Genomic DNA, 23,021 nt, shown 5'->3' on the forward strand with positions numbered 1-23,021 from the left:
TCATGAAATATCATCCAGTATGGTACTGCTTGCACTTTAATGTGCATTTATATTACCAAGAGGTTTTCTGAAAGTGCAGGATCTGGTTCAGAGCTCTGGGTAGGCTCTGAGACTTTTTTGAAGCTAAGGTCTCACTAGTAGTCAAGGTTGGCCTCAAACTCACACCTCTGCTACTTCATCCTCCAAGTTCTAGGATTACAGGTGTGAGCAAATCACCATGCCTGGCTAGGACTTCATTTCTAACAAGTTCCCAGATGATTCTGATACTGCCCATCAATGGGTCACACTTCTAGGAGCAATCTAGTATAAGTACCTCTACTTGATTTTTTTTTTTTTTTTTTTTTTTTTTTTGCCAATCCTGGGCTTGAACTCAGGACCTGGGCACTGTCTCTGAGCTTCTTTTCTTTTGCTCAAAGTTAGCACTCTACAGCTTAAGCCACAGCACCACTTCTGGCCTTTTCTGTTTATGTGGTACTGAGGAATAGAACTCAGAGCTTCATGCATGCTAGGCGAGTCTCATGGATTTTCTTGCCCCGGGCTGGTTTTGATCCTCAGATCTCAGCCTTCTGAGTAGCTAGGATTATAGACGTGAGCTACCAGTGCCTACCTTGAATTTTTTTTTAGGGGGGGGGTCCGGTCCTGGGCCTGAACTCTGGGCCTGGGTGCTGTCCCTCAGCTCTTCAGCTCAAGGCTAGCGCTCTATCACTTGAGCCACAGCGCCACTTCCGGCTTTTTTCTTTTTTTGCTTATGTGGTGCTGAGGAATTGAACCTAGGGCCTCATGCATGCAAGGCAAGCTCTCTACCACTGAGCCACCTTCCCAGCCCCATACCTTGAATTTTTTTAAGCCTCTGTAGAATGCTGGTGCTGGCAAACTCACTATCAAAGCACTTTAATAGTAGAAAATGCAGTCTAAATCTCATTTCTACTCTGTGGTTTTAATTTCAGTTCTCTAAAGAAATTGGACAAAAGATATGCCTAACATAAGACTTCAAAAGATTTTGTCACACAGTGTCTTTCAGTCTATCTAAGATGATTTTTTGTTTTATGGAGTTTGTTTGTTTTTTTTGTTATTGTTCATGGAGCTTGAACTCAGGGCCTTGGCACTGTGCCTGAGCTTTTCTATTCAAGGCTAGTGCTTTACCATTGTGAGCCACAGCTCCACTTTTAGTTTTTAGGTAGTATATTGGAGATAAAAGTCTCATAGGCTTTCCTGCATGGGCTGACTTCAAACTGTGATCCTTAGATCTCAGCCTACTGAGTACCTAGGATTACATGTGTGAGCCACCACTACCCAGCCAGGATTTTTTAAACCTGTCATACAATGTCTTTCAATCTATAAAGGTTAGTTTTTTCAACCTAAACATAGACTTATTTGCTTTTTTCCCTTAATGATTGATTTTAGCTGGTTCTAACCTGTTACTTGTAAATCCTGGTTTATTTGGCCTGTATACTACTAGTTCCATTTAGAAATTCACATGTTAGGGGCTGGAAGGTGGCTCAGTGATAGAGCGCTTGCCTTGCATGCATGAGGCCCTGGGTTCGATTCCTCAGCACCACATAAGCAAAAAGAAAAAAGCCAGAAGTGGCGCTGTGGCTCAAGTGGTAGAGCACTAGCCTTGAACTGAAGAGCTGAGGGACAGTGCCCAGGCCCAGAGTTCAGGCCTCACGACTGCACCCCCCCCCCCCCCCAAAAAAAAAAAGATATTCACATGTTAATGTGCATGCATCTGCTTGCCCATTTTTGTTGTGTCCCTCTGGTCAACATGGTCCAGGGCTAGCTGTGTACTGGCTGTACGTTTTTAAGAGGTTTATTATTCAACTCTCTGTATCCTGCCTACTATACAGTATAGATTAGTCAGTAAGGTTGCTTCTTGCTTCTCTTAGATCTTTCCAGCTCTTTGTATGGCAGAGGTTTCCTTGAGGACCCTCAGAGTGTAAGCTTGTTGCTGTGTATGATAGCAGATACTGTAATCCCAACACTTGGGAGGTAGAGGCACAGGAGAATTGAGAGTTTGAGACCAGCCTGAGCTACATAGCTGCGGGTTGAACCAGGGCCTTGCATTTCCTAGGTAAGCACCCTACCACTGAGCTGTATTGCAGCCCTTTAAAAATAATTGAAAAATCTCTTAAATTTGCATTGCAGATGAGACTTACAGTTTTGGGTTAAGCAGATTCTACCTATTCCAGTGGGGTCAACTGTATTATGAAATGAGAGAATGTATTTTCCTCTTTGTTAATAAAACATACTTTGGATTCTTTTTTCCCCTCCTTTCTGTGGTTGCCTGAGTGTTTTTTTTTTTGGTTGGTTTTGTTTTTGTTTTTTGTTTGTTGGTTTGTTTTTGCCAGTACTGGGGCTTAAACTTAGGTCCTGGGCACTGTCCCTGAACTTCTTTTTGCTCAAGGCTAGCACTCTACCACTGAGCCACATTCACCTTGGTTGTTTGTCCTATCCATACAAGCTACCTCAGTACTGCTCACTGGGTGGCTAAGTCACAAGCTAAATACTAAGTTTTTAAAATTATACTTGAAAGGACTACCTAATGCAGCTCTTTAGTTATTTAGTCCCTTAAAGGAAATAGCATTTACCTACCTACTTTTTTTTTTTTTTCTTTTCTATCTGTCGAGGGGCCTAAACTGTGGGCCTGGGCGCTATCCCTGAGCTCTTCAGCTCAAGGCTAGTGCTCTACCACTTGAGTCATAGCACTACTTCTGGCTTTTTCTGCTTATGTGGTGGTGAGAAATCGAACTCAGGGCCTCACGCATGCAAGGCAAGCACTCTACCACTGAGCCACTTTCCCAGCCCCTACCTACCTACTTTTTAAAAAAGAAGTGGCCCCAGCCAGGCATTGGTGGCTCACGCCTGTAATCCTAGGTACTCAGGAAGCTGAGATCTGAGGATCACAGTTCAAAGCCAGCCCAGTCAGGAAAGTCCATGAGACTTTTATCTCCAATAAACCACTCAGAAAACCGGAAGTGGTCCTGTGGCTCAAGTGGTAGAGTGCTAACTTTGAGCTGAAGAGCTGAGGGACAGTGTTCAGGCCCAGAGTTTAAGCCCCATGACTGACAGGAAAAAAAAGAAAAAAAGTGGCCCACCATTGTAGAAAACTTTCCTAGAAGGACTTTTTTTTTTTTTTTGGAGGGGGGGGGAGTGGTGCTAGTCTTAGAGCTTGAACTCAATGAACTCAACGTCTGGGCACTGTCCCTGAGCTGCTTTTGCTCAAGGTTACTAACCTACCACTTGAGCTACAGCTCTCTTTCCAGCTTTTTGGTGGCTAATTGGAGATAGGAATCTCATGGGACTTTCCTGCTTGGACTGGCTTTGAATTGCGGTCCTCAAATCACAGCCTCCTAGGATTACAGGTGTAAGCTACCAGTGCCTGGCTTAGAAGGACTTCTTAAGAACTAAAAAGAATATGAAGGTCTATGAAGAGTGAGATTTTCTTTATTGGAATTCCAGGGTCTGAAAGCCCGCAGACTTTTGCTTTCAGCTGTTTGTGAGTGTCCAGACCCCACACTGGTCACACATTATTTAGACAGATGTGTGGAAAATGAGCCAGAGAAGCTGGGCCTTCCTTTCCATAGCTCTTTTGAGATATAGTGGTCATTATGCCTCTCTCATGAGAGTCTCATTAAGTCTGGTTCTTCAGATAAGCCACTGTATAGAGAGGCAAACTTTCTTCTTAACTTTGATTTTACAGATGAGGTTGCTACAAATTGGGAGGGCCTCTATCAGACCACTACCTCATGTATTCCCAGTGGGTAGTGGGCGCTATCCCTGGTCCCACTTTTAAGTGACAAGCTTTGTATATGAGGTAACTCCTATATGAATGTGGCTTTACATGCTAGATTCTGGAGAAGCTTAGGAACAGGAAATTCTTTTGATTGTCATTCTGTACACAGGGCTGGCTGTTCATCTGAAGACCTTGGAGAAGATGATCCTATTGGCTGGTTTGAGCTAGAAGAAGAGTGGGATGAAACAGATGTCAAACTGCAGCAGTGCCGAGTTGCCAAAGTAAGCATTAGTGAGCACAACACTCACATGTTCTACTCCTACTCTCTTCTTATTCTGTACACTCTGTGCTAATTGTAGGCCAGCCCTAAGCCTAAACGGAACCCCAGAGGTGGAACAATTCTCAAGGAGTCCCTAGTGTAGTGGGAGAGGCAGATATAATATGGCTGTGATAAAGGGATATTCAGGGGCAGTTGGAACCCACAGGAAGAAGATTCAAAACAGCCTTGAATGCACTTGGAAAGATGGTGTGAAATAAAGGGCCAGAAGTTAAGCCATCATCCTTGACTTGGTTGAGATGTGTGGAGAAGTTCATCTTAGGCTGAGAAGCAAGTACACAGGCATATGTGCAAGAGACGTGTTTGCCTGGCAGTGAAAGAGACTGTCAAAGAGCTATCTGGCCACTTAATTTTTTCTTAACTTCAAGTATAAATCTGAGGCTGAGACTTAAATAATAAGAGAATTAAGAACTATCTTCAAGGTTTTTTATGCAGTTGAATACTAGATTTGGAAAAGCTGTTAAAGAAGGAACTGTTACATAAAAAGCAATTTGCACAAAAATTGGACTTTTAACTAGTCACAGTGGCTCATGCCTATAATCTTAGATACTTGGGAAGGCTGAGATTTGGAGGATCACAGATGAAGATCAGCCTAGGCAAAATAAAGTTGACAAGATCTCATCTTGACCAATAAAAAGCATCCTGTATATACATTTTTCTAATTTGGGAAGGGGAAGGGAAAAAACAAAATGCTTAAATAGGGATACAGGTTGACCCATTATAACAATGAAATGTACAAGATGAACTTTACAACTCCATGCAGGGGAGTGAGGGAATGGTAGGGGAAAAACAAAGGAGGGGGTAACAATTTGATAGGAATTGTACCCACTACCTTACTCATGTAACTGTAACCCCTCTGTACAGTATCTTTATAATAAAAAAAAATATATTTTTAAAAAGACAGTATGTCGGAAATGAACTTTACGACTTGGGCCGGGGAATTGTGGGGGCCGAGGGAAAATGGGAGAAAAATGGGGGAGGGGGTAAAAATATTCAACAAGAAATGTACTCATTACCTTATATATATAAAACTGAAGCCCCTCTGTATATCATCTTGCCAATAAAAGAAAATTAAAAAGAAAAAAGCTGAGCACCATAGTGCATACCTGTCATCCTAGCTGTGTGAGAGATGTAAATAAGTGGATTGTGGTATTGGCTAACTTGGGCAAAAAATGAGACTATAAAATATAAAAAATAGAAGCAAAAAAGATTGAGGTATTTTTCTTTCTTGAGAAAAGAGCAAAGATATAATTTATTGGAAAAAAGAGACAGCATTCAATAAATGTGCTGGAGCAATTGGACAATCATATGCAAAAGATTAAAAGAAAGAAAATCTAGACCCAGATCTTAATATACTTCATAACTCATAGCTCAAATTGGATTATGACCTATATATGAAACTTAAATCTAAAACTTTAAAAACATTTTTGTTGTTATAAAGGTGATGTGCAGGGAGGGTTACTATTTCATAAGATGGGTAATGAGTACATTTCTTCTTTGACAGTCCTTGGTTCTCTCCTAGTTTTTCCCTTCTGTACCCACCCAAAAGTTGTATGTATAGTTCATTTTCAACATGGTTTCTACTGAGTACCACTGCTGCATTTGTTCATTCCATGTACCTCCATTTTTGTGTTGGGGTGTTTTCAAAGGGTAGAAAACATAAGGCTTCAGTTCAAACCCAGTACTGCCAAAAATAAATAAAAAATAATAAATAAGTTAATTAATTAAAATATAAAGTTGAGCTTTGGAAATGACCTTTGCTTTGTGTAAACGAGTGCATCCTCAAGTCCCAGCTTATGGGTTACATATGCCAGTTGGGGGCTTTGAAGTGATTCTTTAGGGCATTGGTCATTTTCATTATATATCAGTTTTTTGTTTCAACATTACTATACTGAAGAAGTCTTTTTTACTCCTTCATATTTTTTTATTCTTACCTTGTGTTTTGCCTTCAAAAGAGCCATTTCTCTTATTAGGATCTTTACTAAGATCTGACTTCATTCAGTGTATTTCTTCCTGTTTGTTATATATACTGAACTTATATTTTGTACTCCAATTTTGGGCATGGTTATACCTATTAAGTTACAAACATAGGAAGATCTTCCCAGAAAGTCTCCTTCACACCCCTACATTATATTTAGTGATTCTGAGTCCTCTTGAGATCTCTTTTTTTTTTTTTATCCCCCAGTATTTGATGGTGAAGTTCCTGTGCACCCGTCAGGAATCAGCAGAGCGCTTGGGAGTGCAAGGCTTGAGCATCAGTGGGTACCTTCGGCCTGCAAGAGCAGAAGCAGAGCAAAGTATCCTCTGTGCCCACTGCAAAAAGGATACAGAGAGTGCTTGTGGTGCCACCCTGCTCCTCAGGACCCTGCAGTTCATCCAACAGCTTGCTCATGACCTGGTAGCGTTTCCTCAGTTGTTAGACTGCTTCTTCTAGGAAAAACAAATGACATTGTTAAGTGAACACAAGCCAGTAAAACTTGACTTTACTGAAGCCAAAGCAATATGAATGAGCACAACAGCCATCATGGTATGTGATGAAATTGCAAGGCCAAGGAAAGTAGTGGACACTTATGGCCTTAAGTGACACATTGTTGTAAGGTCTTCAGGAGTAGAGCTACTGGCATATGATAAAGATCCCAGCCATACTTGCTCCAAATGATTTCATAGGATTTATATTTTCTTCAAATCTTAGGAAAAGTATAATGAAGTCTTGGTGAACTTTCTTGGCTAAAAGAACTAAATGTCAAGATTTTTGTTTTTGATGCTAACTTATAGTCTCTAATAAAACACTCTGACAACTCACTTAAAAACCTTACAGCCATCACCATAGAGTGTTAGAATTCAGTAAAGCCTTTGTGTCTATACAGCAGTATCTACCCTTGACATTCCTTTACTCAAGGCACACTATAAGGCTAGTTACTCAATGTACGTATGATCTCTTAGATCTTTGTTTTTCAAGAGCTTCTAACACAGCAGAAAAGGGGGAAAGGCCCTAGGAGTAGCACCTGGCTTACAACAGATCGGCTCATTTGCAAGGAAGGTTAATCATACTGAAATATAGTCCTGGTTATTATCACCAGTTGATTGATTTATGTTCCAAGTGCCATGTTGTGAATTCAGGGAGTCTTTGTGGGTCATATATGTGTTAGCAGTGCTTATTAGTGTATGTATGTGTATTTTTACATAAACACTGTAGAGAAATTTATTACACTAAAGCTTTTTTTTTTTTTTGCTGGTCATGGGGCCTGAACTCTAGGCCTGGGCACTGTCCTTCAGCTCAAGGAGATCGCTCTACCACTAGAGCCATTGCACCATTTCCGGCTTTTTCTGCTTATATGGTGCTGAAGACTCAAACCCAGGGCCTCATGCATGCAAGGCAAGCACTCTACCACTGAGCCGCCTTCCCAGCCCTAAAGCAAATTTTTATACACTTTTTAGTAACTAGTTATGTCTGTTGTGTGGAAATTTCACTGGGTAGAACCCACCCTACTCCTTATCAATAACAAGTAAATGAGTCATTATAATATTTCTTTAAATTTTTCAGTTTAACTTTTTCTGGTCTCTGTACTTTTTTTAGGTGCAACAAAAAAAAAGTGGCTTAAAATATAAATCTTTTCTGGACTTCACGGGTCTTGATTTACAGATCTTCTGGAAGTTTTACAGTAAACTAAAACAAAGGTAGGTTAGAATTAATTATGAGGTGATAGTTATAAACAAAACTACAAATACCAAATTGTGCTATTCTAAATAGTCTTTTTTTCTTCTAAATTGTTTTTACTTTGTACTAGTATTTATTGTTCTTATATGAAATATTTGATTATTGCTAAAATAATACTTTACATAAATATTTAGGAAGTATTTTTACCACTATTTTGTTATTTTATTATCCTTACAACTTTTGGGACAAGCAGGCCAAGTATTATAGTGATACAGGTTGAGCATTCCTAACTCCCAAATGCCACATCTGAAATGATCCAAAATCTGAAACTTTTTACATGCCACAATTAGAAAATTTCATGTCTGACTTCATACTATGAATCAGGCACACTTCCGATATACTAAAATTATTGTATGCCTGGGGGTATAAGTATATGACCCAGTGTTTGCTTAGCAGCCACAAGGTCTTGGATGTAATCCCCAGCACCACAAAAAAAGAAAATAATACCTGTTAATTTCAGAATATGTATATATGGTGTATGTGAAAAGTGGAATTCATCCACATTTAGACTTGGGTTCTATCCCCAATAGATCTCGGTAGGTATTTATAAATATCCCTACATCAGAAAAAGTCCCAGATTTGAAAATCTTATATCATGGTCCCCAGAAGTTCAGATAAAGAATGCTTTTCAAGTGTCACTTCACAGATGATGAAGCAGGCTGAGCATTAAATTTCTTTTTCTTTTTATTATTTTTTTATTGTGAGAATACTGTACAGAGGAGTTACAATTACATGGGCAAAATAACAAGTACATTTCTTATCAAGCATTGTTGCCTCCTCTTTGTTTCCCCTTCCCATCCCTTCCCATACTGTCCCCACCACTCCCCACCTGATCCTCCCCCCCCACCCCACCAAAGTTGTAAAGTTCGTTTTTCGACATAAAGACTTGTACATCTCATTGTTGCAATGGGTCCACCTGTATCCCTAGTTAAATTATTTGTTTTTGCCCTTCCCCTCCACAAATTATACCAACATCAAATACAGTAAAAGCAGGGGTTTTACCGTGGGGGAGGGACATACAAAGCAACATAGAAATCATCTTATAAATATATGTTAGAAACAATTGCATGAAATAAAAAAAAACATTGAATACTTATCTTGGGGTTCATTCCCCTAACATCAACTTATCTGACCTTTTCTGCTTGTGAGCATTAAATTTCTTTCCCCACAGTTCACAGAGTCAGATTAGTCTGTGTTGTCAGACACTTATTGCATTGTTCTTTCTGTTCTACCTTACTTCCTCTCATTTGACATCCCTTTCACTGAAAGGAGAGTCCTTTGTAAATAGCTGTATGGCTTGGAATGTGAAAGCAACTTGCCCCCACTCTTTGATATTCTTTGTCCTTCTGCAGCCCAAGAGAAGAGTGCATCTGTGCCCAAATCCTGCTACTGCAGCTTCTGCAGAGTTGCTTTTCAGTGCTGCAGGGAGATGTGCCTACTGCCTCTGAGGAGGGGAAGCCTCCAGCTCAGCATCCGGAGAGAGTTCAGGCTGCCAAGGAGCTCTATACACACTTATGTGATGGTAGGGACTGGATATGCCTTGAACACAACCCTCTGCCAGTGCCACAAACCTCTTGCTGTAGAGGATTGTGGGTGGGCCTGCAGATGCAAGCCAATAAGGGATCAATATTGTGAAAAATAAGTATTGCTTTTGATATCCATTGGAATTACTATTTTGAGTCCATATTTATTCTTTCATCAATTGACTTCTAGTTTCAGATGTACAGCTATATCATATTGAGAATAATCACCATTATACTGTTGAGTCTCAGTTTTAGTCAAGGCAATGGGTTGAAGCTAAAAGATTAAGGGGGGAGATTGTAATGATAAACTAGGACAAAATTCATGTTACTATCTGACATTGTTATTATTACTGTGCTGGTACTAGGACTTGAACTCAGAGCCTAGGAACTGTCCCTTAGCTTTTTCTCTAAAGGCTTGCATCCTACCATTTAAGCCATAGCTCCACTTCTGGCTTTTAAGTGGTTAATTATAAAGAAAGAGTCTCACAGATTTTCCTACTTGGGCTTGCTCCAAACTATGATCCTCAGATATTAGCCTCATGAGTAGCTAGAATTACCAGTGTGAGCCACCAGCATCGAGATTTGAGGTTATTTTTAAGGCTTTGCCAAATTGTGTCTCAAAAGAAGATAAAAATAATTTAGTCTTCTTACATTTTGGTATAAAGCTGTGAACTTCATAACTTTGTAAAGCAAAGTATAGAGCAAATACAAGAGGAGAATAAAGTACTTTTACTAATTAAAAAAAAAAACTCCCTAACCTATGCAAAGATGTTTCTTTGCTCTGGTATTAACTACAAAATACTAGTGAGTCTGTAGGATGGTTTAGTGGATGAACATTGACAGAATTTACGAAAGTTGATTTCATTGTTCTTTTTTATTAGTGGTAGATAAGGTAGATGGAGACTCAGTACTTGTGGAGATTCTAAAGCAAGAAGTTAAGAACACCCTTCTCAATGGGGCTGCCATATTCTTTCCTGATCGACAGACCCGTCGGAACCATCTCTTCACTATGATGGTAATTATTTACTGTAGGTGTGGATTCTTTCGCTGAAGTTGATTAGGATGAGATTTGTTACTTTTTATATGTTCTGAATATTTCAGTTTGAGTTTCTCAAGTGTTTGTTGATAGATTTCTAAAGCCTTTGTGCAAAATAGATATCAAAGGACATGACCCTGTGTTCATTTCTAATCTGTATTGTATAAGCTTTTGTCTCACAAGTCACAGTTTAGTCTCCAGCTTTATGACTTGCTTACAACCAAATTATGAGAAAATTTTAAACAAATACATAAGTAAAGTTGGCCAGGTGCTGGCTGTTCACTCCTGTAATCCTAGCTACTCAGGAGGTTGAGATCTGAGGATTGCAGTTCAAAGCCAGCCTAGGCAGGAAAGGCCATAAGACTTTTATCTCCAATAAACCACCAGAAAACTGGAAGTGGCACTGTGGCTCAAGTGGTAGAGCACTAGCTTTGAGCTGAAGAGTAGAGGGACAGTGCCCAGGCCCAGAGTTCAAGCCCCATGATACAAAAAAGAAAGAGGGGGCGGACTGGGTGGCTAAGTGGTAGAGTGCTTTCCTTGCATGCATGAGGCCCTGGGTTCAATTCCTTAGCACCACATAAGCAGAAAAAGCCAGAGGTGGCACTGTGGCTCAAGTGGTAGAGTGCTAGCCTTGAGTTGAAGAGCTAAGGGACAGCGCCCAGGCCCAGAGTTCGGGCCTCATGACCGACAAAAAAAAAAAAAAAAGTAAAGTAGATAGTTGTCTCACCCCCAAGTGTACTCATTACTTACCTTCAATAATGATAAGCTTATCTTGTTTCATTTATAATACACCTCACCTACTCTTCTCCCTCCTACCCAGTATTATTTTGGAGTAAGTATATGATCATTTTATTCATCAATACTTCAAAATATACCTGTAAAACAATATTACCAAGTTTTGTTTCTCCAGTTTTTTTATTGCTCAGTTTTTAGATACTGTCATGTTACTCAGACTAAGTACTGGAGTACAAGAGTGCTTTAAGTATTTAAAAGCACTCTGTTAGCAAATAGAATATTGTCCCAATTCTTTGCATTTACCAGTAGCTGATTGAATAATTTTTATTTCATCCTACACAAAAAAGTAGAGGGCACATGGCTTCCTGAATAACACTAGTGACTGTTAGTAGATCAGCCCCGGGTCATTTGTTTTTATCAGCCCTTCAGAAAGCAGTGGTGAGGGTTTTTGTTTTCTTCTTATGCTAATGAATTGAACTTCACTAATATTTTATCTGACTAAGCCGTTTTTTTTTTTTTTTTCTTTTGTTGGTCGTGGGGCCTGAACTCTGGGCCTGGGCTCTGTCTCTCAGCTCTTCAGCTCAAGGCTAGTGCTCTACCACTTAAGCCACAGCACCCATTTCTGGCTTTTTCTGTGTATGTGGTGCTAAGGAATCGAATCTAGGGCCTCATGCATACAAGACAAGCACTCTACTACCACTGAGCCACCTTCCCAGCCCTCATGTTGGGTCCTCTTGAACCCTCCACCAAATGCCTTGCACAGCATTAGCTATTCAGTACATTTATTTTCAAACAGTAAGCTTCCCCCAAAATAACTCAATAGCCCTGTCTGGAGGCCTGATTCCTATGATTGTAAGCATAGTCTGTAAATCTGCAAGATAAAGGGAAAGCTCTAACAGTGTTTAAACAACAGAAAGCTCACAAAAAAACATACTCTATCCCTGCCTTGTCTCTTCCTCTGATAGTGTATATCTTTTAGAAGTCAGCATCTTCAACTATTGGGTCAAACCTTCCAAAAGGAAAACTTGCAGATATTACCTTTGGGCATAAACCAAACTTACCTGCCAGCTTTTGTTTAAGTAGTAGGTTCTGCCCTCTCCTGATACTGGACGGGGGTTTAGTTCACTGCCACAAGGTGGTCTGCTTAATCTGCTCTCCTCATACTTGGGACAAGTACATGATGTTATTTCATGGTACCATATGTCTGTGGAGTGTCATGAAGTAGATTTTCTGAATGTCCTTTTTCTGGTTTTCTAGAAGAATATCACTGAGCAAGAACATAAGCAGTCCCTGCAGCTCACATTCCATTCACTGTGCACATATTTTAGGTAAGTTTGATTCTCCTTGATTATTGAATAATTCTAACCTCTGTAGTTATTTTTCTTTAACTAGCCCTTCCTTCTGTGCTTTTGGAGTAGTGCTTCTTCTACCCAGAAGTTAGAGAGTTGAGTCTTGAGTTCCTACTAGGCATGAGAATGACTAAAATAGTGATAGACTGATAATCTTGTCAAGACCTTAATCCAAGTCCCTTATAAGACAAGGTAGTATTGAACCCAGTGAGGACTTCTTTTTTTGAGGGGGGGATTGGTCCGGTTGTGGGGCCTGAACTCTGGGCCTGGGCTCTGTCCCTCAGCTCTTCAGCTCAAGGCTAGTACTCTACCACTTGAGCCAGAGCACCACTTCTGGCTTTTTTCTTTTTTGCTTATGTGGTGCTGAGGAATCGAACCCAAGGCCTCATGCATGCAAGGCAAGCGCTCTACCACTGAGCCACCTTCCCAGCCTTAGTGAGGACTTCTTGAGAACTTCAGTCTCTAATTAAATATCAAAGTCAAAAACTAAAACCAAAGGAGTTTGTGGTCCTCAGTCCTACATTACAACAACTGAAAAAGCACAGAGTAGTAATGTGTAGAAAGAAACATTCCAGGAAGAGAGTATATGGAGACTTACAGTCCCATCAGAGAAGCCGATGGGACTCTAGAGTTCCTTAATGGAGGCACAGACTCTTAAAGGAGGGAGGGAACTGAGCATCTGCTTACAAGTCGGACTGTCTGGTCTGGATGCCAGATTTAGGGCTATTTGTATAAAATGCTTTCAGAATCAGTTAACGAAGATGATGATAGATCCTGGAGGTGTTGCATGAAGAACATTTGAAGATACAGGGATCGTTAGCCTGGATTGTTGAGTTACCAGTCATGATATCAGATATATTTAACACTGATATCAAGGTAATTTATGTGCCTGTGCTTCTGGAAGGACATATAGACAGACAGTGGCATACTCCTAGTTGTAACTACCATTTGTCTTTCTGACCCAAATCCCTCTATTTCATAGAACTGATGCTGACATCTCTCTAGGTTCTTTATTGGAACCTGACCAGGAAAAGCCCCTTCCTACAAACAGGTGTAATGAGTTTGTGTCCTTTCAGTGATAAAGACCCAGGTGGCCTTCTACTTTTACCTGAGAAAAGTGACCTTGCTGGCATGAACATTGGTGAAGTCCTAGCTGTCATGAATACGCTCCTTTCTGTGGCTGCTCGAGAGGTACCTGCTGTTTTCTTCTCCATTCTTTACCTCATGCTTCTTTAAGAGTATGTGATAAGAAAGTCACTGTGGGGGTTTTTTTTTGGAGGGTGAGTGGGGTTGATGGTACTGGGTTTGAATTCACTTGCCTCATGCCTGCTAAGCAAGTGCTCTACCACCTGAGCTAGCTGTGCCTCCAAGCCCTTTGTCATTTTGAGGATAGTGTCTCAGTTTTTGCATGGTCTGGACTGAGATCCTCCTGATCCTGGTCTCCCAAGTAACTATAGTGGCAAACAGGTACACCACTCCAACTATCATTTGAGATAGGATGTAGTGAACTTTTTTCTGGGTGTTCCTTGAACTACAGCTGCGATTATAGCATGAGCTACCATACCTGGCTACAGTCTTAACTTCTTTTAGTATTTTTTTTGCCATCACATCAGTTTTCTTTCATATGTCCAGACTATTCTGCCCATCTCTGTGTCTTCCTTAAAATTCTCACAAGATCATTGATATGTGCTGTCTTTCCAGTTCACCATGGACCATTCTAATCTCCATTGTTATTTCTGCCATTTTCTATACTTTCTCTTGTAGCACATCTCAATCCTGCATATTCTTCAACCTCTAAAAACCTCTTCAAGTTCTTACCATTCTCAGTCAAAGCCACTGGGAGAAAACTTCAGGGTTCTCACAAATTGATAGAAGCAGGAACTCAAGATGCTGGAACACCACTGAAACCTGGCTCTTCAACTGGGTCATTCAACTCTGAAATCCCACTAACTGTCCCAAGAGAATTTCCCATAATCCCTTACCACTGGGACATTAAGTACTTGTCCTTTCTTCCCTTTCTCTCATCTGTGATACAGAGGAAATTGCATATACCATTAAACCTTCTAGGCAAGAGATTATTGCAGCCACTGAATTATCTTCTTGTAAAAGCAAGCAATTATGGTTATAGGGAAGGAGATAGAGTTACATTAGGAGGAAAAAAAAAGTAAAAATGGCTAAAGTACACCTAACCTGAGATTTTTCTCATGTCTGTTAGTTCAACAATTTCTACCCAATGCCTGTTGTGTGTGAGGCCTCACGTCAGGTACAGAGGATACAATGATAGAGGAGCCCAAACAAATTTGTGATTAGATAGTTTTGACCATACATCAGGCTGTCAAAGGATGAGCACAGGTCTAGGGAGAGGGAAGGCAACTAGGGAAAGGCATTTTGGAAAAAAAGTGCTGAGCTCAGGGCAGGACTGTGAATAGGCTTAAACAAGCAAAGAGGAAGTTAGGGACATTTCAAATGGAGGGGGCCTGTGATGAAATGGGAAGGAACAGGTGACTAAAAAGGGGATGAAAATGGGTAGATTCTGAACATGTGGTATTCATGGTTTTAGTGGCCTTCAGGTGGTAAGACCTAGTTGCACTCTCAAGATAGAAATTGTGGCTAAAGATTTGTAACCAGTAACGAACAGGAAGTCATGATTGGGGACTGCCTCACATCACTCATGGGCATCTTGAGGAAATCTACAAGGAAGGTAGCCAGGACAGTAGGAAGGAGTATCAGGAAGAAATTCTGGCAGAGAAAAGAGAAAGAGCTTAAAGAGGGCCAGAGTTTGCAGAGCCTGAGGTTCAGTGAAGAGGCTTTGCTCTACAGGAGGTAACTGGGAAGTGATCCAATAGACATAGTAGAATGGGATTGAAGGAAAAGCAAAACCACAGCATGAGGGGACCATTTCAAAATGTGGTTCACAGACAAAAGAATAGATATGGATGGACAATGAGTGAAAACATCTCTCTGTAGTATAATTTTTAAGTGTGTGTTCACAAGTTCCTTGTTTTTCTTTCTTTTTTTGCGGGGGGAGGGCTTCGGTCGTGGGGCCTGACCTCTGGGCCTGGGCGCTGTCCCTCAGCTCTTCAGCTCAAAGCTAGTGCTCTACCACTTGAGCCACAGCGCCACTTCCGGCTTTTTTTTTTTTGCTTATGTGGTGCTGAGGAATCGAACCCAGGGCCTTCATGCATGCAAGGCAAGCACTCTGCCACTGAGCTACCTTCCCAGCCCCCTTGTTTTTCTTTCTAGTCATCCCTGTACAATGTGTTGTTATTGCCTGTTTTTTTTTTTTTTACCTTGATAGCATGCAATCTTCTGTGAAATATTTGTTTTGCTTAGCAATGTTTTTGAGGTTCATTCATGTGTTGTCATTTATACCACAATAGTCTCTTTAGGACGTACCATAATTATCTGTTTTATTTGGAGAGGTATATGGGTTGATTCTAGTTTAGAGGAATTAATTACAGACAGTGCTAATATTAGCATATTTCATAGTTTTTTGTTTTGTTTTTTGTTTGTTTTTTTGTTGGTTGTGGGGCTTGAACTCTGGGCCTGGGCGCTGTTCCTCAGCTCTTCAACTCAAGGCTATAGCAGTCTACCATGTGAGCCACAGTGCCACTTCTGGTTTTCTGGTGGTTTATTGGAGATAAGAGTATCACAGCCTTTCCTGCCTGGGCTGGCTTTGAACCATGATCCTCAGATCTCAGCCTCCTGAGTATCTAGGATTATAGGCCTGAGCCACTGATGCCCAGCTACTTCATAATTCTTTTTTTTTTTTTTTTTAATGTTGTTTGTAGGGCCTGAACTCTGGGCCTGGGTGCTGTCCCTCAGCTCTTCAGCTGTAGACTAGCGCTTTACCACTTGAGCCTCAGCCCCACTTCTGGCTTTTTCTGCTTATGTGGTGCTGAGAAATCTAACTGTGGGCCTCATGCATGCAAGGCAAGCACTCTACCACTGAGCCACCTTCCCAGCTCCAACTTCATAATTCTTATGTGCCAGAATTTCTCTCTGGAGGTTAGATGCCCCTTCAGAGAAAACCCAAAAAACAAAGATGACAGAGTCACAGAAGGATCATGAATTATTTTCAAGTAGGTTTTTAAAATAAAATACGAAAGTGGGAAAATCCCATCTTCTCTTCCAATATATAGGCACAATTTTTTTTTCAGGCACACAAAAAAATCAGACATAAATTGAATGGACATTTCTAAAGTATTGGGCTCATTAGTGTATACATGTTCATCTTTAACAGACATCTCTAAGCATTTTCAGTGGTAGGAAGATCATAAGCTACAAGGCTACTTCTTCCATTTACAAATTCTAAATTCTATAGTCATTTAGTCAATTCTCCTAACTTAAAATATTATTTTTTCTAAAAACATCTTCCTTATATAGAGATTCCACACAGTGGTCCAGTTACAATCCTTTGTAAATTACGCTTTTACAAATTAAAGGTTGGGAGAGGGGGGACCAAGATGGCGACGGGGCAGTAGGGAAACGCCACAGCTCTCTCCAACCAAAAAGAGAGTTCGAGTTCCAACGCTTAATCTCCCCAAGAGACCGACAACAACAAAAAGACGAATACTCAGAGAAAAACCAGAGGTGGAAAATAAAAAAAGAAAGAGAGGAAAAGAAGAATTTCAGAACAGAGAAGAACGAAGACCCCTCCCCCAACCTTTACTGGCCGCGCGGCAGTGCGCCAAGCCACCGGCCAGCCGGCCCGGCAGGGGCTGCCGGAGCCCCAGAGACACAGGGGGCTGCTTGCAGATCACCAGGTACCGGATTGCAGAACAGCGGATCGCCAGGAACAGAGAAACCTACCAGCCGGGAGTCTCCACGAGGATCCCACCCCCACCCCTCACTCTCCACCGGAGCGGAGAGGCTCAATCCCGCCAAAGCCGCCCGGCACCAGCAGCGCGACAAAGGGACCTGTCGGCAGACCACCCGCCCGATCGCGATCACAACGACCCGGCGGGGGCCGCCCAACCCAGCCCGCAACCACCCCAACTGAACTCGGACTGCAACAACAACTGACGACCTACAGGAATCAGCAACCAAGCAAAGACAGACACACCAAAACAAAATTGAAGAGCAGTCTCCTGAACCCCCATGCGAAAATCACAGAGAAAAATCACAAGGTTTACCACTACCCAGGACAGCAAGCTCACCTCAAAAGCCAGCAGCCACGCAGGGGAGAGCCCCAGTGGGAGCAAAGCAGGAATGGAAGACAAAAGCTACATCCAAGGGTTACTGGAGGCAATGACTCAAGAAATAAAGCGAGAAATGGATCAGAAATTGAAAGAGCACAAGGATGAACTATCAAAAGATATACAGGATATCAAACAAAAGTTGGATGCAAAAATAGAAGCTGCACAAACCTCAGTAAGAGGTGAGATAAACGCCAAATTAGAGGTAATGCATACTGATCTCACCTCATTGAGAGGTGAGATCAGTACTCTGAGAACCAACATTGAATCCATAAAGGGATCCATTTCCTCCATGCAAACCACAATAGAAGCCACGGTCAACAGAGTGAATGAAATGGAAGGTAGAGTGTCAGATACAGAAGACAGAATACACCAACTGGACCAAAAAGTGACAGATATGGAAAAATCACTCAAACCAAAGGGAAATTCAAGAGCAAGCAGATAATGCTAAAAAATTTAACCTTCGCATAATCGGAGTGGACGAAGGTGAGGAATTCCAGAGCAAGGGAATGCAACACCTATTTAACAAGATAGTCAATGAAAATTTTCCCCACCTCAAAAACGACCATCTTAACTACATCACAAAAGCTTATCGAACACCCAACAAGCAAGATCCCAGGAGAAACACTTCTAGACACATTATAGTAAAAATGATGGATCTGAATAATAAGGAAACAATCCTGCATGCAGCAAAAATGAAGAAGGAGCTATACTACAACGGGAAAAAAATTAGAATCACTGCAGATCTCTCCACACAAACAATGAATGCAAGAAAAGCCTGGGAAAGCACCATACGAGCCCTGAGAGCCAATAACTGCCAACCCAGACTGATATACCCGGCAAAGCTAGCATTCACATTCAATGGAGAGCTGAAAACTTTTAATAGCAAAGAAAAACTAAATGAATACATAAACATTAAGCCAGCATTACAAAGAATTCTAAGAGGGGGGACACAACCTGAAGAAAGCAACCAGGAACTGGGACCTGCCCCAAACAGGCATTACTCAAAGTCTAACTGAGCAAGCACAGGAGGAAAGGAAAGAAGAAAAACTTAGGAAAACGGAATGGCAGGGACAACAATGCATCTCTCTATACTTTCTCTTAATATAAATGGGCTGAATTCGCCAATTAAAAGAAAACGAACTGAAGACTGGATCAGAAAACAAGACCCATCCATCTGTTGCCTTCAGGAGACCCACCTCTCAGCCAAACATACAAACAAACAGAGTGAAGGGGTGGAAAAGGATCTACCAATCAAATGCCCCCAGTAAGAAAGCAGGTGTAGCTATCCTGATATCTGACAAAATAAACTTTTCATTAAAATCAGTACAGAAAGACAAGGACGGACACTACATATTAATAAAGGGAACAATCCAAGAGGAGGATATAACCATCATCAACTCATATGCCCCAAATATCGGTGCACCCAGATATGTCAAACAAATGCTCTCAAACTTACAGAATAAAATAGATCCCAATACGATAATACTAGGAGACTTTAACACGCCACTCTCACCAAAGGACAGGTCTACCAACCAGAGGATTGGCAAAGAAGCTACCGAATTAAGTGAGGCCATACTTCAAGCGGAATTAACTGACATCTACCGAGTATTTCACCCTAAAACAACACAGTACACATTCTTCTCAGCAGCTCATGGAACTTTCTCCAAAATAGACCATATCATAGTTCATGCAAGGAACTTAAACAAATACAAAGGGATCGACATAATCCCCTGTATCCTATCTGACCACAGTGGAATCAAGCTAGCTCTCAATAACAAAGCACACCGCAGAAATTTCTCTAATACATGGAAATTGAACAGCACACTACTTAACAAGTCCTGGGTAACAGAAGAGATCAGAGAAGAAATAAAGCATTTCCTACAACTCAATGAAAATGAAAACACCTCACAAAGAAACTTGTGGGACACAACAAAAGCAGTCCTGAGGGGCAAATTTATTGCCCTCAGTGCCCACATCAAGAGAATGGAGACAGACCAAGTAAATAATCTCATGTTGCAACTAAAACAGCTAGAAAAACAAGAAAAAATGGGACCTAAAGCTACTAACGAAACCAGATAACCAAATTAAGAGCAGAGATTAACCAATTAGAAAATCAGAAAACCATAACCAAAATAAACCAAACAAAAAGCTGGTTCTTTGAAAAAATAAACAAAATTGATGGCCCGTTGGCAAGATTAATTAAAAAAAGAAGAGAGGAAACCCATATTAATAGGATTAGGGATGCCACCGGAAACATCACAACACGTACCCAAGATATCCAAACAATTCTAACAGACTACTTTCAAAAGCTATACTCTCTAAAGGAAGAAAATCTGGCAGAAATGGATGCATTTTTAGAGAAATACAAGTTACCCAAACTGAGCAAAGAAGAAGTTAACCAATTAAATAAGCCAATATCCTATAATGAGATACAGGAAGCTATCAAAAGTCTTCCAACAAAAAAAAGCCCAGGACCAGATGGATTCACAGCAGAATTCTATAAGACCTTTAAACAAGAACTAATACCCATACTCCTCAAGCTCTTCAGAGAAACAGAGAAGGAGGGAGCTATCCCAAACTCATTCTACGAATCCAATATCACACTCATCCCCAAACCAGGCAAAGACCCAACCAAAAAGGAGAATTACAGGCCAATTTCCTTGATGAACACAGATGCAAAGATCCTTAACAAGATTCTAGCTAACAGAATCCAGAAACACATAAAAAAAATAATACACTATGATCAGGTAGGCTTCATCCCAGAGACACAGGGATGGTTTAACATACGTAAGTCAATAAATGTAATCCAGCATATCAACAGAGCCAAGGTCAAGAATCACATGATTATCGCCACAGATGCAGAAAAGGCCTTTGATAAAATTCAACATTCATTCATGCTAAAAGCTCTGGAGAAAATAGGAATAGAAGCAACATTTCTAAAAACAATAAAAGCCATTTATGACAGACCAATAGCCAATATTATACTTAATGGGGAAAAGCTACAACCAATCCTCCTAAAAACAGGAACAAGGCAAGGATGCCCACTGTCTCCACTCCTCTTCAACATAGTCCTAGAACCCTTAGCCAGGGCAATAAGGCAAGAAAAAGACATTAAAGGGATCCGCATAGGGAAAGAAGAAGTGAAACTATCCCTTTTTGCAGACGACATGATACTATACCTCCACGATCCCAAAAACTCCATCCCCAAACTTATAGAAATCATAAGTCACTTCGGCAAAATAGCAGGATACAAAATAAACCCACAAAAATCAGTTGCCTTCCTATACACTGATAACGTACAGGAAGAGAGGGAAATAAAGGGAGCAACCCCATTCACAATAACCTCCCAAAAAATAAAATATTTAGGAATTAACCTAACCAAAGATGTAAAAGAACTATTTAACGAGAACTGTAAAAAGTTAAAGAAAGAAATTGCAGAAGACACTAGGAAATGGAAAGACCTCCCATGCTCCTGGATAGGCCGACTTAATATAGTAAAGATAGTAATACTTCCAAAACTAATATGCAAATTTAATGCAATTCCTATTAAAATCCCAATGACGTACATCACTGAAATACAGAAAACAGTCCAAAAATTTATATGGAACAACAAAAGACCTAGAATAGCCAAAACAATTCTAGGGGATAAAGACAATATGGGAGGGCTATCCATGCCGAACTTCAAACTCTACTACAGAGCTATAATAACAAAGACAGCATGGTACTGGCACAAAAACAGACCCGAAGACCAATGGAACAGAATAGAAGATGCAGAAATAAATCCACAGGCCTACAGCCAGCTGATATTCGACAAAGGAGCCAAAGACATACAATGGAAGAAACAGCCTCTTCAACCGCTGGTGCTGGGAAAACTGGGCAGCCACATGCAGAAAACTAAAAGTGGACCCCAGCCTATCACCATGCACCAACATCAACTCAAAATGGATTAAAGACCTTAACATTAAACCTGAATCTCTGAAACTACTGCAGGACAGAGTAGGAGAGACACTTGAACTAATAGGCACAGGAAGGAACTTCCTGAACAGAGTCCCAGGGTCACAACAAGTTGGAGAGAGACTCGACAAATGGGACTACCTTAAAATAAAAAGCTTCTGCACAGCTAAATCTATCGCAACTAAGCTAGAAAGACAACCAACTAATTGGGAAAAAATATTTACCAGCAATATATCAGACAAGGGGTTAACATCCTGTATATACAGGGAACTCAAGAAACTAATCCCTCCCAAACCTAACAAACCAATTACTAAATGGGCAAGGGAACTAAAGAGGGACTTCTCAAATGAAGAAGTAAAAATGGCAAAGAAACACATGAGGAAATGTTCATCATCCCTGGTGGTGAAGGAAATGCAAATAAAGACAACCCTGAGATACCACCTCACCCCAGTCAGAATGTCGCACATCCACAAATCAGCCAACGACAAGTGCTGGAGGGGATATGGAGAAAGAGGAACCCTATTACAGTGCTGGTGGGAATGTACGCTTATACAACCACTTTGCAAAGCAGTCTGGAGGGTCCTTAGAAAGCTAAAGATTGACCTCCCTTACGACCCAGTCATACCACTTCTAGGCATCTACCCTGAACAACAGGAACCAATATACAAGGACACGTGCACCTCCATGTTTATTGCAGCACTGTTCACAATAGCTAGGATATGGAAACAACCTAGATGCCCCACCACAGATGAATGGATCCAAAAAATGTGGTATCTATACACAATGGAATATTATGCAGCCATTAGAAATGACAAAATAATGGCATTTGCAGGGAAATGGATGGAGCTAGAAGGAATCATGTTGAGCGAGGTAAGCCAAGAACGAAGAGACAAACGGTACATGGTCTCCCTGATAAGTGGATGCTAAATCCAAAATGTTAGGTGATACAACAAAACTAACAGTACTTTAAGAAACAAAGAACTCCCGCTCATCTGGTTGAACCACTACTAAATATCCCCATGCTGCTGATCACAAATATGGTATATAACATGTGAACACTGTTATATATTACAGACTGTGGTAGACAATTTGCTCCAGGGAAGTTAGAATGAACTTGTGACTTTGAAATTATGTAATCACTTAATCACAATCAAAAAAAAAAAAGAACCTCGGGGAAGGGAGGGAGGGAGGAGATGGTAGGGGGAAAACAATGGAGGGGGAAAACAATGTTCAAGAGGAAGTGTACTCATTACCTCACTCATGTAACTGTAACCCTCTGTATAGTATCTTTACAATAAAAAAAAAAAAAAAAGAAGCAAATAAAAAAAAAAAAAAAAAACAAGTTAAGGGTTGGGCTGGCAATGTGGCTTTGTGGTAGAGTGCTTGCCTAGCATCCATGAAGCCCGGGATTTGATTCCTCATTACCACATATATA

The 23,021-nt window shown here is 40.7% G+C and overlaps 1 protein-coding gene across 2 annotated transcripts in view; it reads left to right on the forward strand.

Moving 5' to 3' along the window:
• Positions 1 to 23,021, forward strand: part of Zzef1 (zinc finger ZZ-type and EF-hand domain containing 1) — a 156,363-nt gene that overhangs the window by 52,152 nt on the left and 81,190 nt on the right. For both annotated transcript variants that reach the window (XM_042699424.1, XM_042699425.1), the window contains exons 12-18: positions 3,903 to 4,014; positions 6,256 to 6,468; positions 7,648 to 7,748; positions 9,141 to 9,310; positions 10,193 to 10,326; positions 12,340 to 12,410; positions 13,508 to 13,622. In XM_042699424.1, the coding sequence (XP_042555358.1) occupies positions 3,903 to 4,014; positions 6,256 to 6,468; positions 7,648 to 7,748; positions 9,141 to 9,310; positions 10,193 to 10,326; positions 12,340 to 12,410; positions 13,508 to 13,622 (916 nt within the window). The remainder of the gene's footprint in view (positions 1 to 3,902; positions 4,015 to 6,255; positions 6,469 to 7,647; positions 7,749 to 9,140; positions 9,311 to 10,192; positions 10,327 to 12,339; positions 12,411 to 13,507; positions 13,623 to 23,021) is intronic.

Source organism: Dipodomys spectabilis, unplaced genomic scaffold, assembly GCF_019054845.1.
Source record: "Dipodomys spectabilis isolate Male_0828 unplaced genomic scaffold, ASM1905484v1 ptg000250l, whole genome shotgun sequence".
In the NCBI taxonomy this organism is placed as follows: domain Eukaryota; kingdom Metazoa; phylum Chordata; class Mammalia; order Rodentia; family Heteromyidae; genus Dipodomys; species Dipodomys spectabilis.